The sequence below is a fragment of the Electrona antarctica genome, assembly GCF_951216825.1.
Source record: "Electrona antarctica genome assembly, chromosome: 3".
NCBI classification, from domain to species: Eukaryota; Metazoa; Chordata; class Actinopteri; order Myctophiformes; family Myctophidae; genus Electrona; species Electrona antarctica.
The window spans coordinates 16,410,199-16,426,873 of NC_136808.1; the positions used below are offsets into that span (position 1 = coordinate 16,410,199).

Sequence of the window (16,675 nt, forward strand, 5' to 3'; positions counted from 1 at the left end):
ACTCTCTATGTTCTACTGCCAACCTTGACACGTTTCCCTCAGTTTGAGACTGTGCACACTACAGTATACAATACATGCAGTACATACAGTGTGCTTATGTCAAATGTTGCACACATCACTTGTTCTGTTCTTTCAGTATGCATTCATGCACCTACAAAGGGCAATGTCTATACATGTGTACAATATCTCATGTACATTACCTGCCTGTGGCTATTATGTTCCGAGCAAATCACTGGGCCGAGCAGTGGCACATTTCTTGTGCACGCTGTCAGTAGGTCACATGTTTTATACTTTTTATACAGACAGACTGGCCAAAGGAAGTTCCGGATCCACATTGGAGCCATGCTCCGCCACGTGGATCCCGATCCCCCACATAGATGTTATTTTATTTATTTTATACTCCCCCCCCCCCCCCCCCTCTTTTTTCCCATTTTTCTAATTCCTTGTACACAAACATACTTTGCCAATAAACTATTCTCAGTATTCTGGATTGTGAATGATTATTGTTCTTATTGGTCTTACAGAGAGTGTTGTTGACTGTGTTGTGTTTGTGTCCTTGGTAGAACCAAAGCCAGTATATGCCCAGCCTGGCCAGCCTGATGTAGACCTGCCAGTCAGTCCCTCTGATGCCCCTGTGCCCAGCGCTGTCCACGACGACAGCATCCTCAGGTAACATTACTCTTACCATGTGCCCATGGTATTAACCCATTTTGACCTGAGATCAGATTCTAAAAATGTCTTCTACATCCTGACAGTTTTCTGAAAAAGCTATGTTTCCATGTCAGTCGTTCTTCGATTTTTCAAAAATAGCAGACCTACAAGCTCGTAGCGTGCCACTCGGTGGCGCGCTATGAGCTTGTAGATCTGCTATTTTTCAATAGCTAAATTATAACATAATGTTTAAAACACCAAAAGGGGTTCCCGCCCCAAAATGGGTTAATGGGATTATGATGTCACAATATCAGGAAGATTGCTGTTATGCAGCAGCTAATGAGGATCCTAATAAACTAAACAGTAGGCATTCTGTCAGGATCTCTGTATAATAGATCAGAGGTTCTCAAACGTTTTCATGGCAAATTGATGTTTTTAGCCACGGACACCCATTTGAAGGATTTAGTGTGATAGTGTGTGATAACACTCTTTGACTAAGAGAAGATTTTCAAGATTGTACAAATATTTAAAAACTGGCAGATCTACAAGCTCAAGTGTTGTGAGCTTGTAGTGTCCTGGAACCCCCTTGGGGTCCCCGGACCCCACTTTGAGAATCACTGGTATAGATGCTTGCTGTTAAACTTGTTAGTCTGTTCTGTTTACTGTCTTTCTGTCTCGACTGTTGTCATTTTGGTCTGTATTTCTCAACTATCTATGCTCTCCTCCCCCAGGCCGAGTATGAAGCTGGTGAAGTTTAAGAAGGGTGAGAGTGTGGGTCTGCGGCTGGCAGGGGGGAACGACGTGGGCATTTTTGTGGCAGGCGTGTTGGAGGACAGTCCCGCTGCCAGGGAGGGATTGGAGGAGGGAGACCAGATTCTCAGGGTACTGATCTTTCTCTCTGCAGGACTCTTCTAAAGTGGTGTCCAATGTTCACTGTATATTCTAAGAGGTTTACTGTGTCTAAAGTTAACTTTGAACTATAGTCACATTTTTTCTCTTATTAATATTTTTCTTAACAGATGCATACATAAAAGTACTAGGAAGAACACCTGGTGTTATTGTCAAAATCCTCTAGCCATAACTGCCCACACTATCTTGGATATGGGTTTGTGAAACTATGTTCCTTTTAGCCTTGTGTATGGCCACAACAGTTTTACTGCAGAGAGGCGATACCGCTGGGAGTTATAGTACAATGTATCTGTCAGTCTGTGAGTCATTCCCTGGCTTGTGCTCAGTGTCTTATTTATATGCAAAGGCACAATGGAGGTCATTCTTTGCTCTCTAACCTCGCACAGTCGCCTTTCTGTTTCACTGAAATGACATTGTCGATGGCATGACGGAAACCCCCTTGATGTCAGCCCCCCATTCTGTCTTGTTTATAACACAAGCAGAGATTACACCTGCACTGTTTGACTCAGTCAGTAGCCCAGTGTCAGCCCGTGCCAAAGCACTGACCTAGGGGCACGGCAGTACAGTAGCTGATGCAGTAGCGTTGACCACATACTGTAATCACAACATCCCTGGTCTTTCCTCGACCCTCAGACGTCGCTCACTTTCCTCTCTCTGCCACAGTTCTGTTTAATAACTTAAACCCTCTAGACTTGGTGAAATGGACCGCACTTGGACCACTTTTTTCCGCCTACACCAAATGCTTTTGCCAAAAATAGCCGGTACAAGCTCACAATGCTGTTTCAGAATATGGATGCTGGGGTGGGGTTCAATTAGTTAAATAAAAGCCAAAAAAGAAAGAAAAAAAAGCCTAAAAAACACAAAGCACTGGCCTATACAATCCCTTTGGTAATTAAAGTGTTCAATAATGTCTGACCTTCCCTTTTGTTAATAGGGTCAGGTCTGTGTTCCTCCCACTCCACACAGCGAGAGTCAGGGTGTTAAATGAGGACCTAAGTCCTCCCCACTGTACAAACACACCTCCAGGCTTCCAGGACATTGTTTTCCATCTGTAGGTTGTTTCCTTTTGGCTGTGGTGTGCTAGTGGAGATAAAGACGTCAAGCCCCCCAGTTTCTGGGAAGGATAAAGGTGTCTCTCTGTGTGGGTTCAGTGATCCAGGCCATGTGTTTCTGGCTCCCCTGTGTCCCTTGAAGCAGAGTCAATAAACAGTGGTTATTGTGTTTGGGACAGCAGCGGGAGGGGGAGAGGGGGTGGTGGTGGTGGTGGTGGTGGTGGTGGTGGTGGGGGAGTAGACTGGCTTGGCCTGGACAGAGTTCTCCATTCCACTCTAGCTCAGAGAAATTAAAGAGGCCTGTAGCTGCTGGACTGATAATTGGTACAGTAGTGTTCTCTATGTTGCATAGTAAACTGCTGGAGCAGGACGTACGGCTTGGGAATTAGTAGGTCCCTGGTTTGATCCCCTAATATCTCCTACTAGTATGAATCAAATGCAGATCATTTATTTCCCCTTGGGGATCACTACCAGCCATCTATCCATCTGTCCATCTTCAGGAGTCTGGTCACAGGGCTAACAGTTCCAGCAGAGAATCCCAAACGTCCCTTTCCCTGGCCACAGTAGCCACTTCATACTGGGGGATCCCGAGGCGTTGCAAGTCTAGCGTGTAAATATAATCCTCCCCCCATCTGGTCCTTGGTCTGCCACCATGGCCTCCTCCCTGTGAGACGTGCCCAAAATACCTCCTATAGGGAGATGCACGGGAGGCATCCACACTAGATTCTGGAACCACCTTAACTGGCTCCTTTCCACGTAAAGGAACAGTGGCTCTACTCCGAGTCCCTCCCAGGTATTTTAAGGGAGATGGCAGCCACCCGCCTCAGAAAACTATTTTTTTTTGTTCAAAGTTTCTTTATTAATTTTTCAAGTCACCTGAGTCAAAAATAGCATACAAATTTGTTGAACTTTTTTTTACCCCTCCCTCCCCCCAGAGTTCTGCAATCTTGTTCTTTCGGTCATAACACAATTGATGGGATCAAAGAATGAGTAGTAAATCGAGACCGTTGCTTTTTGGGTCGGCTTTCTTTTGTCACAACAGAACGGTACAACGAACGCAGCACAGCTTCTGCTGCTCCAATTCTCCAGCTAACCTCCCCCTAACCTCCCCTCACTCATTGTGGAACTCGAGATACTTAATAATGCATCCAATTTATATAGCGCTTGTCTTGGTACTCAAAGTCGTTTAAATTGAAAGAGTTACTTGAACTCCACTCGGAATGGTCTCATTCTCAACCTGGAGTCTGTCTGTAAATAAACTTTATACACATTGAAGACAGTTATTGTCTTATTTTCATGCTGGCCCATTTTGCTCTTACTTCATACACTGGCAGGGTGAGAAACGCTGGGGTGGGGTTTTGAACTTTGCTTTGCTAAAGCTATGCAGACTGTAATCTTTCCGTCTCCACCACTATGCATGCACAGGTAAATAACGTGGACTTTGCTAACATCATACGGGAGGAAGCTGTGCTGTTTCTGCTGGATCTCCCCAGAGGAGAAGAGGTCACCATTCTGGCTCAGAAGAAAAAGGATGGTGAGAGACGGGCTAGATATTTGACATCGTTAATAACGGCACACTTCGAAATCATGAATACTGGTGCGTAGCAGTGTACTTGACATAGTACTGATTCTGCCACATGCTCTTTCATGTCCAGTGTACCGGAGGATAGTAGAGTCAGACGTGGGGGACTCCTTCTACATTCGGACCCACTTTGAGTATGAGAAGGAGTCGCCGTATGGGCTGAGCTTCAACAAGGGGGAGGTGTTCCGTGTCGTAGACACGCTCTACAACGGCAAGCTGGGCTCCTGGCTGGCCATTCGTATCGGCAAGAACCACCAGGAGGTGGAGAGGGGAATCATTCCAAACAAAAACAGGTAAAACTGTTGTTCATATGCATGTTATCACTTGGATCGTGGACAGAAAACGAGACTTCATTGACGTGATAGTTATTGTGTTTCTTTTTACGCTAGCCGTCTAGAAGATGCTCTATCCGTTAGTCTCTCTTTAAGTTCTTTAATATTTTTTATTATTTTTATTGACATATTTGATATTTATATAGAGCATGCTCTCAATGTTGTTCAGTGATATTTTGTATCAGGGAATATCATTGAGAGCATGCTCTCTATTTTCAAGGACGCCCCTTAACTTTCATTTTTATAAATAGAAGCCAATGGGGTTTGGATCAGGATGAAACCTTGTCCAAGATAGTTGATCTCATACTGTGGTCTGAGATCCATATTATGAAGTCATGCGGTTATTTGACAATATGTTGTTACTTTTTGGTATTTAAATAGTAATAATATTGTGTTTCAGTTACGTCCAAATGTGCATGTCTGAAGATCTGTAGTATTATATAAACTACCCAACAGCCATGTATTATCTAGGACTGTCTCTGCAGCCTCCGGCAGTGTTTACTGTGATTCCTCTCCTCACTGTCTGCTGACTAAAGATGTAGCCTAGCGCTCACAACCTAGCAGGCCCCCACATGTTCTCTATGCCTTTTTATCACACCGCTGTCCACGTTTGTGAAATGTTTTGACGTATCACCTCCTTCCGAGCTAATAATAATTGTTATAGAAACGGCAAAGATGAAGTCTAAAAAATATATATGAAAGGAAGATATTGAGTATGGCCACAAATTATGTAGAAATCGGTTTGTCGATTTCATGAGTCGCGCTTAATGTACAGTAAGGGCCTCAGTCGCCCAACAGGCTGGGAGCGCCTGTTGGGCGACATTCAATGTCATTTCCGGTTGGGACGTCATCCAAAGTGGTCCCCCTCCCATTTTAGTGGATGAGATCGAAAATCTTAAAACGTGAATAACTCTTGATCTAAATCAATGCTTCCAATTCTAACCAAAGATGATGTTTTTGACAGCCCATTGCGGTCCCGTCGCTTGTCGCATTAGAACAGGGATAGGCAACCTGCGGCTCTTATAGGTCCTCTCCTGTGGCTCCCAGTTGCTACGGCAGGTTTTCTTTTTCTTTTAATTTCTTTTTTTACATTTAATCATAATGTATTATTGAATTCGTAGTAGGCATAAAGTTATTCTTTCATTTTGATATTGCAAACAATGTTGCCTATACACCAGATAAAATGATAAGACATCTTTGTTTGTTTTCACCACCAATGCTACTGGCTTACTGGTACAGTATACTTGATATGCTTTGAGAAAATAAACCAACAATCAAATATAATATTGAAAGACCAGAAATAATTAAACTTTGCTTTATTAAAGCAAACATATTTTGCGGCTCCAGATAGAATTGTAATACGTTTTGGGGCCAAAAATGGCTCTTCTGATAATAAAGGTTGCCTACCCCTGCATTAGAAGAAGTAATCATAGCTGCCGTTGTTGTCGATCCCTTCTGGGGTGTTTTGGCTACATCTAGCTACTTCCAAGATGGCGCCGTGCCACCTTGAAACAGGCCCTGAAGCTGCAAATCGCTGTCCGCCCTGGTTTAATGGTCCTAAATACCCCCGAGGGTTCAGGGTGTTAACTGGACTTAATTTGTCTCCCTATGCATTCGTTTAACTTTCTTGTTATGAGCGTCATGGTGTCACACCATTAACTTTAATAAGAATATGCCTTGCTTACAACCTTGTTAGACTGCAGTCCAGACTGCTGACTTCATCACTCATTCTCCCCGTCTCTCTCTTGCACAGAGCCGAGCAGCTGTCCAGTGTGCAGTACACTCTGCCCAAAACACCAGGGGGCGATAGAGCTGACTTCTGGCGTTTCCGCGGCCTCCGTAGCTCCAAGAGGAACCTGAGGAAGAGCAGGGAGGACCTGTCTGCCCAGCCGGTCCAGACAAAGTTCCCTGCATACGAGAGAGTTGTGCTGCGAGAAGGTAGGAGCATCTATGTACATTTACTCAAGTACTGTACTTTAATACAATTTTGAGATACTTTTACTTTATTTGAGTATGTCCAATTTACATTACTTTTTTTTTGATTTTTCGGTAAACAGGTGGGTCATGTTGGGCATCACAGTACATTTCGTAATTGTTACAAGTCATTTGTTACATTTCTATTATTAACTTTCATTGTGTTACGGGTCATACAGTTCCAGGAGAGTAAGGGAACCCTCTTTGAGTAGTTTCAGTTCTTCTTAGTCCGTTCGTTCAATTTACAATACTTTAGAGAGGCATCTCAGAGGCAAGGCAAATATTGTACTTTTTACTCTTCTCCTTTTGTTATTGTATTTTTTACTTTTACTTGTAATTTCTACATTGTGGCATTGATATATATTTATTCACCACTGGGCGGAGCACACAGGACAAGCCTGTTTTAACACTGGGATGCTAACGAGAGAGAGCTATCGATGCGATCGGATCAAAACATGGATTAAAGAATATAAAGCCTAGAAAACATAGGCTACAGTTCTGGCGGGCTGTCAGACTAAAGCTTATCTACGGTCACTACGTTTCTGGCGGGCTTCGTAATATAGCTTAGTATTAAATAGAGGAAAGTCGTACCCTGCTGTCTGTCACCGTGTTATCAAGTGGGTGGCCTATCATGACTGATTGGCCAGGCTGTTAATGCCCGTTCAGGCAAATCTACTGTATATTTTGTTGTACAGCCCTTTCGATAAGTGTCATGCAATCAAAATGACACGGCTTCTCAATAATGTCAAAATATCTTCCCCTTTCTTTGCTGTTTATAGACTGAGGACAAGGTCAAACATGTAAAGATTAAAACATTGATTCATGGGTCATGTGACTGGTTGTTCTCCAAATAAGTGGAGTCTCTCTTATGTATGTTTTTTATCTTAAGGTATGTCCCTTGGTTTACTTACCTTTACACAGACAAGAGGCGCCTCTTTAGGTAGCATTATGATGGCTTATTTGCCTGAGTCCTTTTGTGTATATACAGTATACAATGTCTGTAGGTCTTGGGAAAACGTGATTGTGTGTGTGTTTTGGTATGTGTTTAATTTATATTATGGATAATACACAGACATGAATTGTGTACTGTTGTCAATGTCACTTGACAACAGTGTTGGGCAATATTACTTAGGAGAGTAATATGTTACTTATTACTTATTACTCCTTAGAAAAAGTAATAATATTACATTACTTATTACTTGGAATCAAGAGTAATATAGTTACATATTACTTTATATTACTTTTCAACTGGGCCCCTTCCACCCGCAAAATAACACAATCTGTTTAGCCACCTCCTTTTAGAACTGAATCCAATTAATTGGAATAAGAAGTCCACAATTAGCCACACTGAATAATTGCAGCATATGAAACAAAAATAGTCAACAGTCTCTCATCAGTCTTTTTCTGCTGCATATTCCACATTTGGAATTCAACGTCAACAATCTGAACTGCACACACATGGCTGCAGCATCTCAAAGCGGACAGTAGGCCTATATATTGTATACATAAATGACAAACAATAAAATAAAGCAACAGTCTCTGACCTTTTTGAGCAGCCTAGTCTCTCAAGACAGACTGTTGACTCACGTCCAACTTCAAAGAAAAAGAGGGCGCTGCTATACCTTTATTTGCCGATGGGTTGTCAGTGGAGGCAGCCTGACATTGGACCTCAAAGGTATTTTGATGGACTATGATGATGGATCTAAATGAGGCAGAGTCAACTGTGCATAGGGGTTAACCTCTCGTCTACAACAAGACACCCAGCGACGAGCCAATTCTTCAGATAGTCTACATTTCAAATGTCCCAGAGATATCTCTATTCTCTACTGAAATCCAGTCTGTTTTCCTGCGTGGGTGGGCCTCCGTGTTTCTCGTACGTCTTTAAACAGATGCTTCAACTTTTAATAGACGTTGTATTTTTTTTGTTTTGCCCACGCAAAAGACATTAATATACTTGGCATCTTTGACAGAATAATACTGATACATTTCTCTGTCATGTTCCACCCTCTGATCTTTTTGTCTCTGTTGTGGTGTTGTTTGGAAGTGAAGCTTCAAGCCTGAAGCGAGTGTGACTGCTACATACACTACGCCATAACTGTGGGCTGTGCAGGTTAAAAAGAACAGATCTACAAGCTACAGCGCATCTCTGTTTTTACCCGTTGATAGCTTGTAGATCTATTCTATTTTTGCATGCCATGCAACAACTTGCTACTATGAGTGCATAACTGAACGAATGAACAAAAACAAAAGACGCTCATTTGTAATGAGTAACGCAGCGTGTTTTGGCGAGTAAATAGGAATAATGTGACTATTTTGGCAGAATAATTCATTATACTACTCGTTACAGGGAAAAGTAATAATATTACAGTAATATATTACTCGTTACTGCCCAACACTGCTTGACAGTGACACTGATTTGGGACTGATGGCTGATTGGTCACAGGTTTTGTGATCCGAATATCGCACTGCATATAAAAATGTCTGTCTACACAGACGGCTTGAAACATTACAAGAAAGTTAATATCACGTTGACTATGCAACTTTTTAATCCTCATACTCTAACATGGACTTGTTGTTTCTTTATTTCCTTGATTTCCAGCTGGGTTCCTGAGGCCTGTGGTCATCTTTGGTCCCATTGCAGATACTGCCAGGGAGAAACTGGCCAGAGAGGAGCCAGACATTTTTGAACTAGCAAGTAAGTTTTTTTTCAAGATCAGTCTTATGTGTTTTTTTTGTACCGTCTCATGGATTTGTAAATACGTTATACCTCTAAGAGCAACATGGATGACCTTTCCCACATGTTCTCATGTGTTTACCTTCTTAAATGCATACAGTAGTACCTAATGTACGTAGTAGCAGGGTGTCATTTAACCACTTAAACTCTCTAGACTTGATAAACTGGAACTGAGTTTCTTCTGCACTTGTACTGCTTTTTTCCCATCTACACCAAATCTCTTCGACAAAAATAGTCTATCTACAAGCTCACAACGAGTCAGGACGCGCTGTGAGCTTGTAGATTGTGCCCCCCAGAATATGGATACCCGGGGTTCAAGTGTTTAAATAGAGTAATGTGGGAGAGGATGTTTACCCACTCTCCACCCCTTCTTCTTTATTGTTGCAAATTAGCTCCTTCACGTAAAGAAACATCCATTGCTCTTGCAATGAAAACCATGAGCCACTGAGCATAACGGAGTGATGCCGTGAGAATGAGAGAACTGGCACAACTATCTCTCATTTTATTACTTCACAAGTTCACAGTCATGTTTCAGCTCAGGGCTCCCTCTCCAGCTTCCCTCCCATCTTCCCACAGGAATGAATGTTGGCCACCCTGAAAATTACAAACATATATCTGTGAAATTGGAAATTTTAAGTTATGATGAACTCAACTAAATGGATGGTGGTTGTTCTTCTTATGCTGTTGTTCGTAAGAGCTTGCCGTCATCCTCATTGAAATGTAATCTACACTGTCACATGGATTACAGTTCTCAGTTGATTTCCGTCATTTGGATTCTATAGAGAGCAGTGTAGTAAAACGTGGGGCAGGGCGGGTACAGTGATCACTACATTGTGGATGCCTCACCACTGAATGTTAGACAACAGGCAGACATAAGTTAACTGAATTGAACAAAATAGGCCTATAAATGATCAGTAATTATCACGGTAACTTATTTTCAAGTAATCCTGGACTATATTTTAATGCTATAATTTAATGCACACTTAAAATCTTCCCCTGTCATTCCAGACTTAATTTTTTACAAAATGTAGCACAGACTGTAGTTTCTTTAATAGACCTGACAGTCTCCAAATGTGCAAGACAATGAAATTTAAAATGGATTAACTACAGTTAATGAATCTACAGATCGAGAGTCATAGTTTACACTTCAAACCATAAACGCATCCTATGCTAAAATGGCAATCTAAACATACGTACTTCAATGTTAAAACCACAGCGCATTTGATTAACTTGATTCATTGTTGCGGAGGACGATATGCGCTTTAAGATGATATGAAATGCAAAAGTGATAAGAGCAGAACACTCCATCTTTTAGGTACGTATACTTGCTTCATGAGGTGACTAGACTCTCTTTCAATTCCACTTGTACTTATTTCTCTCTCTCTTCCAGTCACTCAGTCACTCTGTCTTTCTTTCCGAGGTTAATTTCACACCTGGAGGAATTGCAGCGCTCTCTAATGTTTAGTTTTCTTCTCCACACCCAGCATTGAATTTCAATTACCTTAAGTGCACTGACACAGTCACACACATGAAGTGATTCCACTCCCCGTGATGATTGTTTACATAGCTCCTAAGTCTTTGTAACTGTATTTTCTTTTCAGAAACACAGCAACAGGAAGGAGGGGAAAGTATGTCAATGTCATGTTCTTTTTCTTTGTTTCTTTTTTTCATCTTTTTTCCCCCTTTTAATGAATCAATCAATCAATGAACGATAGAATTATGTAGTGTTGCTGGTTAGGTGGCCTATTTTGTAGATGTGTTTGAATAGTATGTTGCTGGTTAGGTGGGCTACTTTTACTTTATAGATGTGTTTGAATAGTATGTTGCTGGTTAGGTGGGCTACTTTTACTTTATAGATGTGTTTGAATAGTATGTATTGCTTGGTTATATCTTAAAGGGGGGTATACCACTCAATTTAAGAATTCAATTATCTTATTATTCTGTCCTATGACAGTCCAGTCAGCATAATCTAAACACTCCCTAAAGCTATAGACCTACACTATATGTGATTTAACTACTGCTCTGTAGTAAATTAACTGCAGCATGATTTTGTTGATTTGGTGGATATTTGCCTTAACATAGAACACCAATCACGTCCAAGAAATGTTCCCAGTATATAAGAAATGATCAAATATGCTGCCACTTCCATATTTACTAACTTTTCATTTTCTGGCTACTGGAGAGAATAGTTCATATTATTAAAAGTGGACCAAACTTTCCTGGGTACATGAGTAATTTCCTAGTTGAATTCAGTAGTATTCCCCTCTTATTTGAGTAGGTTGCATCATGTAGAATTACAGATGGGCAGCATGTGCAGTGCAGTCATAAACCAATTGGAAAATGACTTGTTTTCTCCTGAACCCTTTTGCTCTTATTTAGAAAAAAGGGGATTAGGAATTATTCAGGTTCAGTAGTGAGTTGATGTATGTAGGTTAGCAGTTTTTGTGTTTTATGTTCAATTGGCTTGAAATCATTTGACATTTTTCCACTCTTTGTAAAAAGAGTTTGTATCACGATATAGCACACCTAAGCTGTTAATGTGTACTGAATATGCTACAATGAAACGGAGCGTTCTTATCCACTTATTCCTCCTTTACAAATTCGCCTTTTGAACCATCAAAGCTGCCTATGATGGATTTTATGTTGTTTTTTGTGTCTTGAAATTGCTATCCTACCAATGTAAGACTTGGCACATGGACGGTATAATAATCATAATGATAAAATAATTAACAGATGAAAAAATGCCATTATGAATTGGAGTTCCAGTTACAACGTGCATTTTAAATATATACCGCCACCTTAGGTTGTGGCAGAACTGTGGCGTCTAACCATTGCCCCAAAATGTAATCAGTCTATCAAATTTGTTTAGGCTTAGTTTTGGTGGCTTTACACATGACTTATGGTTTGCAGTCAACAATAATTCAAGTCACAAATGTACAGTTTGTACACAACAAATCCCATGCAAATCCATCAAAGGGGGATGTTGATGGTGGCACTTATAGAAACCTTTAATAGGAGACTGGATGTACTTACAGTAGGTTGTAACTGTCTGTCACAATGCATGCATGGACCACTATAAAACTCTCCAGCTTCCACACAGCTGTCAAATTGTGACAGCGTTGGATCTTTAACATTCTTGCACACACTTAAAACTCCCAAGTTGAGGTTTTCAATTATCTTTTGGCGTTTGAAATGCATATTTGTTTGGGACTGTTTTTCTAGATGGTTTTGTTGACCGCAATATTTTTTTATATGTAAGAAATGAAGAGGTTAAAGCTTGCCCAATATGATGTTTTTTTTGTGGCAGTTTACACAGTGAAGTCCTCAGTGTTCATTTGACCCAGGGTTTTACTAGATACAGTAATATCCTGTTTAGATTATTGTTAGTTGGATGATTCCCAGAGAGCACCTTGGTCTCCGTCATATAATCTTCTACACAACCTTGTCCAAGGCGCTGAGGTTTACAATGGACGTTAATCTGGAATGACCTTCCCGCTCTTGAATGTGTGTTATACATCATGTCAAAGCTTCACATGTAACACATTTCCTGCGCTGCAGTTAAACCCATATGTGCTATATTTAATTGCACGTGCACATTCATTTTATATACTACTTTGTTTTTTTCCCCTAAACCCCCTCGCCCAAAAATGACTTGAACGCTATTGCATGAAACTGAAGCAGAGGTCTCCATTTTATCTTCATTATCTACAGGCTTTCCATAAACGTACGTTTGTCCACTCCCATACATAGATGGTAAATAATCTACCGATTAAATCTGTGAACGGGAGTCGACAACTGCACACTAATATGCTGTGTTGTTGTGGCACAGACTGTGTTGTGCAGCCTGTCCATGGCGCTGACGCAGCGCTGTAACTGTTGGTTGGTCTCCTCCTACAGAGAGTGAACCCAGGGATGCTGGAACCGACACCAAGAGCTCTGGCATAATCCGACTGCACACCATTAAACAGATCATTGACCGCGTGAGTGGAGACAGACACACGCACGCACACAGACACACATCTTCACTTCTTCCGACACCTTATGACACTTAGGCTAGGCCAGTGGTTTTAAAAAAAAATGCCCATGGCACACCAATGGGCAAGTCGGAATCTGATGCTCATTTGTGTTCTTGTAGATCTGCTATTTTTTCTATTTTTGAAAATGTGTGAAAATAAATTGGAATTATTATTGTTCAGTATATTTTTCAGAATAGAATAATAGAATAATAATGCCCAAAATAGGGACGCCAGGTTGAAAGTGGTTATCAAAAGAATGTGTCTCTGTATTTAGAAAGGAGTGCACACAAAGTTATGATGTAGTACATTAAATGATCATTTAAAAAGTATTTGTATTTGTGTAGTACAGTATACACTTCTGTGTCCACTGCCTAGGGCTAGGCAGTGAGATGGCAGGGGCTTCAGTGGCTTTTTATACAGCTCATTGCTGCCCCCTGGTGCACAGTACTGGCCATTAACAGTAGCATCGGTATGGATCTGAGAACTGTAGCGGTTGTCAAGGACCCCCAAATTAACATGCATTTGGCCACCCCATCTGAAAATATATTGTGGTGTTGAAATGTTTCCAAAATATTCCAAAATGTTTGAGAATGCATGAGATTTTTGTTTGCTATTTTCAAATAGCCAATGTATGAAGGCGGTTAAACTGATTTATTAGCTCATTTTGCTGGGCACACCCTGAAAACCTCTCAAGTGTACATGCATTTCAACATGTCTCTGTTCTTGTTTTTCCTTGTTGGTGTGTGTGTGTGTCTGTGTGTGTGTCTGTGTCTGACAGGACAAACATGCAGTGCTGGACATCACCCCTAACGCTGTGGACCGCCTGAATTATGCTCAGTGGTATCCCATCGTGGTGTTCCTCAACCCAGACACCAAGCAGGGTGTCAAGACCATGAGGACGCGCCTCTGCCCCGAGTCCAGGAAAAGTGCCAGGAAGCTCTACGACCGAGCTCTCAAACTGCGGAAAAACAACCACCACCTCTTCACCAGTGAGTAGAATAGAACAGAATAGCTCTTTTATTGTCATTGTAACACGTACAACGAAATTAAAAGTGCCACCCGATCAGTGCATCAAATCACTAAATATAACATCTAAAAGCTAAAAAAAATAATCTATAAATAAGCTACAATTAAATAACTAATATACAACAAATTCGCAACCATACATCCTCTGTTATTGCACAAACCCTTATTGCACTTGAAACGTGTATTTCAGCAAGAGATTAAGTTTTAGCAGCAGTGAGTGTGATTACCGCTGTGGGATAGAAACTGTTTTAGAGTCTGTTTGTCCTTGATTTGATCTCCTTGTACCGTCTACCTAATGGCAACGGTTCGAACAGGGAGTGCTGTCCCAGTGGTGTCCCAGGGTGGGAAGTGTCCTTTATAATGTTCTGTGTTTTTTTTTAGACGGCGGGATCTGTGTAGGTCTTCTAGTGAAGGGAGAGGGCAGCCAGTGAGTGTAAGGGGGAGGAATCGATAGAAAAGGACGTGGGAAAAGAGAAGATAAATGGTTCAGAGAAAGATTTAGCAGGGGTCAAAGTGAGAAGCAGCAGACAGTTGACAGCCAAGCGGTGTAACGTTAGACGCTGTTTCGTAGAGTACCCTTGTCATGCCGTGGCCCTGTTCTGTCAAACCCTGTCAGACTGTTCCCATCACACACACACACACACACACACACACACACACACTCCCATATTTAGACGTTCCCAGCTTACCCTGTTCCAATGAGGGATGTGGAGTGTAATGACACTTCTTTTTAAGAGCGCCTGTAACAGTCTAGAGACATTAGAGAGTCTGTGGGGACCGTCCATGCCGTGCAGCCACTCGCCCACTCTAGCCAGGGTTTGCCAGCTCTCTTCTTCCAGTCCAAACACATCTCCTCTAATCCTGTTAGAGCAACAGTGTCTGTATCATCTCTAACCTCTGTTTCTTGTAGACACTTGATAATTGACGTGTGTTTTATACGTGTTCTCTCTACTCGTCTATTGCCGTCCCTTTCCCCGATATAACCATCCTAATTATAATGGTGTGATCCCTCCACTCTGTTATTTGTATGTGTTGGCTCCCTGTGCTAATCTGATAAGTATTGTTTTTGTTGTCATTGCGGCCCGTAAACATTACTTAAGTGTGTGTGTGCGTGCGCGCGTGCATGCGCGCGCGCGCGCGCGCGCGCGCGCGCGCGCGCGTGCATGCTTTAAAGGCCCAATCGGTTATGCAATCATTCACAAAGGTGTAGCCTCTCTCCATCAAAAATAACATCGTATACATGTTTTTTATGTGCTTTATTCAGCTATTGAAATCCTAACATTAAACTAGACAACAGACCAGTTAATTCTTAAGCCATATTTTGGGGCTCTAATAGATCTATATATTTTGTTAATTAAATTAATACAAAATCTGTAGTAAATACTAAGCCATGTTTTGATTTACGATGGGGCAAGTAAGTTCCAAATACCATATTGTCCGTCAAATCACACTTGCATGCTCGGAATAACCCTAATTTAGTTTTATATCCTGGATTGGGCCTTTATTATTGTCAGACACTAGTAGTCATTGTGTTTCTGTGTATGTGCGTATGTGTGTGTACCGTTGTAATGCACGTAACTCGAGAACCGTTTGACCCACCGTATCATATTCGACACACGCGTTCCACACCCCCACAGGGAGTGCAGTGCCAGGTATCGAGTCGGTCGAACCCACGGTTCTCCAGAACCACCACAAAAGGCTCTGGTCAGGCTCTGCCAGTGGGCCTAATGAGGCCAACTCCTTTCACCTGGGCCAGGCTCTGCCAGTGGGCCTAATGAGGCCAACTCCTTTCACCTGGGCCAGGCTCTGCCAGTGGGCCTAATGAGGCCAACTTCTTACACCTGTGCAATTTCCAGCCTCTGCCTCAGCCAATTTGCTCTGCCAGTGGGCCGAATTGATTGCCAAGTACACTTTTCAGTTTGCAGTCTTCAGGCACAGGCACATACACTGATCTCCATGTGGGACACCGGCTGACAGTTAAAACGGGTGCTATGACAACGTATATCATTGGTTCCCAAGTTGCATCGTTCCCAAGTAGGCCGGTGGCCGACTGCGACGGGCACGCACAGGTCTAGTTCAAGTTAATTGTAGGAGTGAGCAGTATTATGCTGTATACCAATAATATTATGAAGTACAGTATGAATTACACCCTCATTTTCTTGTTGTTTCAAAAGTGTTTCACCAAACATGTAAGATGTGCCACCTTAATGATTTATATTTAAAGGATTCCGTTGACATCTGAAAGTCTACGTTTCATCTAGTACAGAAATCAATGTATTGTTTTGTACACAAAAGCAACTGATTTGTTATGGCACCAGTTACCAGTAATTCCCATCCTTATCAGTGCTGAACAGTTTGTAGTTTTACAATAGCCGATATTCAGTATTGATGGGAGAGAT

General features: G+C 41.7%; 1 protein-coding gene across 10 annotated transcripts in view; it reads left to right on the forward strand.

The window, feature by feature from the left end:
• The window catches only part of tjp1a (tight junction protein 1a), a 90,271-nt gene that overhangs the window by 56,177 nt on the left and 17,419 nt on the right, over window positions 1–16,675 (forward strand). For 5 of the 10 annotated variants that reach the window (XM_079497269.1, XM_079497273.1, XM_079497274.1 and 2 more), the window contains exons 10-18: window positions 564–669; window positions 1,383–1,533; window positions 4,038–4,146; window positions 4,268–4,487; window positions 6,280–6,464; window positions 9,100–9,195; window positions 10,836–10,862; window positions 13,132–13,214; window positions 14,029–14,239. In XM_079497269.1, coding sequence (XP_079353395.1) covers window positions 564–669; window positions 1,383–1,533; window positions 4,038–4,146; window positions 4,268–4,487; window positions 6,280–6,464; window positions 9,100–9,195; window positions 10,836–10,862; window positions 13,132–13,214; window positions 14,029–14,239 — 1,188 coding nt within the window. The remainder of the gene's footprint in view (window positions 1–563; window positions 670–1,382; window positions 1,534–4,037; window positions 4,147–4,267; window positions 4,488–6,279; window positions 6,465–9,099; window positions 9,196–10,835; window positions 10,863–13,131; window positions 13,215–14,028; window positions 14,240–16,675) is intronic. The other 5 variants (XM_079497272.1, XM_079497276.1, XM_079497275.1 and 2 more) reach the window with 1 other exon arrangement.